Here is a 5,189-nt window from a genome sequence, read left to right on the forward strand (position 1 = left end):
AGAGAGACAGACAGACAGACAGACAGACAGACAGACAGACAGACAGACAGACAGACAGACAGACAGACAGAGATGGGTGGAGAAAAAGAAACAACAGACTCTCAGCTCTAAATACATATACATGTAACTCATAAAAAAGGAATTTTTCATACAATGATCAAACATCACAACCATTTATTTTGACACTAGGTATTCCGGGTTAATTGACATAGTATATTATAACCCTTTTATACAGACAGCCCTGCATTACAATTATCTTTATGCTCATCCTAAGGTTTGGCGGTATTTTACATCTAAAAGTGTCACCAATAAAACGGACCTTACATTGTTTTCAACCCTTAAAACTACCATCTCCTCTATCCTCTCCCCTCCTTATTTCAAAATAATTAGATTGCCATATATGTGTCAACATTAGACCAGGAAAAGGGCCGAAACACTGTACATTACAACATCTTGTTACTTAAACCTGTTTTAAAAAGATAAAAGCTACTAACAACAAAAATTAACCAACTCAGAAATAATTTAGGTAAAGAAGTAGAAATCAGTGGAAGGGGTTACAGTCGGGAACTGGGAACGACTCAATACAACGGGTCTACAGAGCTCGGCAAATTCCGTATTTCTCCGTGACCTCCATGATGGCGTTCATGACGTCAGTCTGGGGCTGGTGGTTGCAGAGGTTGATAAAGGCCTGTAGATTTCTCCTGGCGAATGGGTACTTCCCCATGTTAATGCCCGGACATCGGGCAGAGAAGAGGCCCAGGGCGGTCTTGTAACACTCAGAGTTAGATACTTGCTCTTTGCCGGTCAGTATGTCGGTCTCCGTCAGACCTCTGGGGCTGGACAAGGCTGCCTTGACCAGGTCTTTGGTCAATGACTCGGCTTTTTCCTTGACCAGCATCATGTGACGTAAGTCGGCCTTGAGCTTTTCCTGCTTCTCACCACTGAGATCACGTGACTCGATGAGTCGACGGGCCGTGGTGGCGATTTGAACCATGTCAATGGCGGGGTTATTGAGGTCAATGCCGGCGAAGGTGAACTCTGGCCCCAGAGTATTATCTGCTTCCAGTGTATTGAGACAGACACCGGGTTGGTATCCCTCCGCTTTCGACTGGTACTGAGCGAGGACTTCTTTGTTCATGCTCAGATTTCCGTACTGCATAGGGTGACTCACTGTTCCTGAAACGTTGCAAGCTTTTTTCACCACTTCGTACTGCTGGTAGAGTGTTTCCTTGTGGAGATTTGCCTTGTCTGTGTCGTACATCCAGGCGTTGCCGTATTGAGTGCCTAGGTACACTTCACGGGTTTTATCCCAGCAGCACATATATCCCGACTCGTGGGCATTGGAGCAGGTGGTAGAGTAGATATTTATGTTTTTCGGGAGAATACCCTCGAACATACTCCCTGAGTAGCAGGACTCCACATAAAGCACCATCTCCTTGTACCTATTCTCTCTGTGCATCTGCTTGAGGGCGTTGTTGAGGTCAGTGTTGTGCAGCTCAACAAAACCTGGGAAGCAGAAGACCCCTGGACCTCCGTGATCAACCATTGTAACGAACACGTGATCGTCAGGACCGCTGTCTACCACCTTACCGTCTCGTCCAATCAGCTTCTTCACACCCTCCTTGTCTCCAGTGAGAACTTTAAGGAAGACTTCCGGTGTCACTTCTTCCTTTCGGTAGTCCATTTTACATCCAGGGTAAAGGTTCGGCCCTCCAGGGACGTTGATGAGGTTTCCTTGGAAGGGATTCTGGGGGTCGTGAGCTACGTCATCGTAAGACATGTGGATGATATTCTCTGGGGGGATGCTGTTGTTGAGCATTGTGTGGTAGGCGTGGCACGAGTCCGCCTAGGTGGGGGGACACAAAAGATTAAACATAGATTTATAAATGTGTGTGTGTGTATATATATATATATATATATATATATATATATATATATATATATATATATATATATATATATATATATAATCATGTATTTATATATATATATATATATATATATATATCATGTATTTATATATCACACCAGCGCCCTTGGTGCAGCTGACAAGCGCTTCTCCGTCGACCCCTGGAGACCCGACTTCTATTCCCGAGTGGGGAGTATTTTTATCAAGCATCCCATACCCAGTCTTTCTGCCGATGTATGTAACCCTCTGAGTCCGGGTTGGTCCTGTCAAGTCCGGGTTGGTCCTGGAAGCCCTCCTTCAGAATGGTCTCAATTACGTTTTGAGGCACAGTTTTGAGCATGACATTGTTGAATTAGCCCATTTACAAATCTACCGTGCATGAGAACATGTTTATGTCCCCCGTTTGGGAATGGCCAAAAGACACTTCTGTCAGTGGCACCGGGGGGGGGGGGGGTGAGTGAGAGAAAGAGGAGGGGGGGGAGAGGGAGAAAGAGAGAAAGGGGGGGAGGGAGGGTGAGTGAAATGATCACAATTAGAACTATATTCTTTGTATTATTATACTGTGCTTTGGGTACTTATTTCGTGGAAATGCGCTACTAAAATGTAATTTACAATATTCATGTATATATTTTATACGCATGTATAATATAAAGTTAAGAAGTGGATGTTGAGTAAAGACATTTACCTGAGAGAAGTAGTTGTTGTAATCCTTGGCCCCGGCGACTATCAGGACCCAGTTCTTGCCGGACTCCACCCTGACCACTAGGACCACGGCTAGCAGGACCAGATAGAGGACTCCATGACGTAACGCCATCTTCTCTGTCTTGTGTCTTGTAGTTGTAGTTCACTGCTCGGCAAGGACACCGTTTGATTCTCTCTTGCTTGTCTGTCTACTAATGTGAGAAAAATATAACGTGTACACTTGCTATAAGGCGTGACATGCGAGCTAAACTTTTATACCCCAATCTGTTATCAAAGATCACACAAACTCGGCGTGATGTGCATGTGATGTATTGTCAGTTATCATTTAATTTTTCTCGATGTCAAAATTTCACTGTCGTGGGTTTTATTTTTGTTTTTTTATTTTTAAAAAACTTTTTTGGGGGGCTGATGCTACTCGCCCGATCTCGAGTGGCTAGCGTCCAGTAGCCTGACGCTACTGGCCCGTGGGGATTCCTGCGACCTCGGGTGGCTAACATTCTCTGCCCACCCGGAGCCGGTCACCTAGTTCTAGTCTTAGTCTTATACGGGGTGCCCACTACGGCTGGATCGGGCCGATCGCCCGACTCGGTCGCCTGAAACTGAAAACAAACAAGTTTGTTTTTGAGGCGACCGAGTCGGGCGATCCCATCCGTAGTGGGCACCCGGTAAGGTCGTAAACACGGCTCGTGGCCTTCCGTGCCACTTGAAGCTATTGAGAGCACCTAGCACACCTCTGTGATTGACCCAAAATAGATCATAGATGATTTTTTCCACCAGCTATTTTTGTCGTCTTCCAAGGTTTCCCTCGCGAGTTGACTAGAACACTAGGATCTATCACCCTTTATTATTGAACTATCATCATTCATCGGAATGGCAGTGACAAAGTTGCTAACAATAGAAATGCAGCGTCATTCTTCTTCTTCTTCTTCTTCTTCTTCTTCTTCTTCTTCTTCTTCTTCTTCTTCGTTCTCGATGACAGCAGCTAGACAGTCAGTCCGATGTCGCGCACAAACTGTGCAGTTCGCTTCAACTCTGAGAGACTGCCATAGAGATTTCTCTCAAGGGGAGCCACATTCTGGCACGTCTGAGTGCGAAGGGTGGCGTAGCGCGGGCAGTGCTGAAGGATATGGTTGGCATCCTCTTGGTCGTGTCCACATTCACAGATCACTGACTCTTCCACTTTTAATTTGGTTTGCATATGGTGTTTGAGTCTGTTGTGGCCACAACGGAGTCTAAAGATTGTGACCTGGTCTGCTCTATTTAGTATAATAATAAGAGCATGTATATCCCGCCTTTCCCCACAGCATGGGCCCAAGGCGTACATAGGAGATTAAAAAGGCATTCATACTAACACCATACAAATTCATCATGTGCGCACTTTTTGACAGCAACATTTTTTCAGACAATAAAAAATGCTCATACAAAAAGGCAAAGGTACTGTCCATTAATTAGAATATTTCTTAAATAGATGTGTTTTGAGTCCCCTTTTGAAAGTATCAAGTTTTATTTCGCTCCTCAAATCATGAGGGAGAGTGTTCCAGACTGTTGGCCCAGAAAAAGAAAAAGCTCTCTCACCATTATTTCTTCAGTGACACACGAGGTGTTGAAATTAGTCTAGAGCCACTGGGTCTTAAGTTCACGTGATGGTGTGTATGGTACAATGAGTTCTTGAATGTATGTGGGAGACTGGTTAGTTTGACCTTTACTTTAATGCATAGTAGGGCTAACTTATATACAATTCTCAATTTCAGTGGAAGCCAATGGAGCTCTTTAAGTAGGGGAGTCACATGATGGCGTTTTGATTGCTTTAATACTAGCCTTGCAGCATTGTTTTGAATGTGTTGGAGTTTTGCAACTTTTTCTTTGGGTAGGCCAGCGAACAGTGAATTGCAATAATCAATGCGTGACAATATGAAGGCAAACACTAGTTTTTTGGTGGCATCAGTTCGAAGAAATTTCCTTATGTGAGCAATTCTTCTCATTTCTAAGTATGAAATTTTACATAGATGGTTAAGTTGGGTCTCCATGGACAAATCTTTGTCTAAGTATACTCCTAGATTTTTTGCTTTGTTTGAAAAAGCGACAGTAGTATGTAGTAGGGGTCATGTCTGTTGTGTTTAGGGTGGGACCTTTTCCATCTGTTTCTTAAGGCAGATTTTATTAGTGTTATAGCAGCGTCGTGATTTTATTAAAGATTGTCTAACTACTACTAAGAAGTTTCAATTGCCCTATCTCACATCCGAAAGAGACTTTGGTGTTATATCTACCTCGTCTTAGCGCATGACGGCCCGTGATACGAGTGTAAACAAACGTTTCAGCGTTGAGTTGAAAGCGAGAAATTTTGTCTGCGGGCAGAGAGAGAAAGAGAGAGAGGAGTGGAGGGGGGGGGGTAGAAAGAGAGAAAGTGAGAAAGAGAGAGAGAGAGAGAGAGAGAGAGAGAGAGAGAGAGAAGAGAGAGAGAGAGAGATAGAGAGAGAGAGAGAGAAGGGGGGGGGGGTGTTATTAGTATTACTGATTCCAGTCGTTTTCTCTCTGCGTCGGTTCACAAGCTGACCCGGTGCAATACAGTCATTATTGT

The 5,189-nt window shown here is 44.1% G+C and overlaps 1 protein-coding gene across 1 annotated transcript; it reads right to left on the reverse strand.

The window, feature by feature from the left end:
- Positions 1-157: 157 nt before the first annotated feature.
- On the reverse strand, positions 158-2,883 carry LOC101849354 (legumain). Its single transcript, XM_005092871.3, has 2 exons — positions 2,595-2,883; positions 158-1,846 (listed from the first exon to the last, which is right to left on the reverse strand). The coding sequence occupies exons 1-2, from the start codon at positions 2,721-2,723 to the stop codon at positions 593-595; spliced, it is 1,383 nt and encodes a 460-aa protein (XP_005092928.1). The 5' UTR covers positions 2,724-2,883; the 3' UTR covers positions 158-592.
- Between the last annotated feature and the right edge of the window lie 2,306 nt (positions 2,884-5,189).

This window comes from Aplysia californica, unplaced genomic scaffold, assembly GCF_000002075.1.
Source record: "Aplysia californica isolate F4 #8 unplaced genomic scaffold, AplCal3.0 scaffold00054, whole genome shotgun sequence".
Classification (NCBI taxonomy): Eukaryota; Metazoa; Mollusca; class Gastropoda; order Aplysiida; family Aplysiidae; genus Aplysia; species Aplysia californica.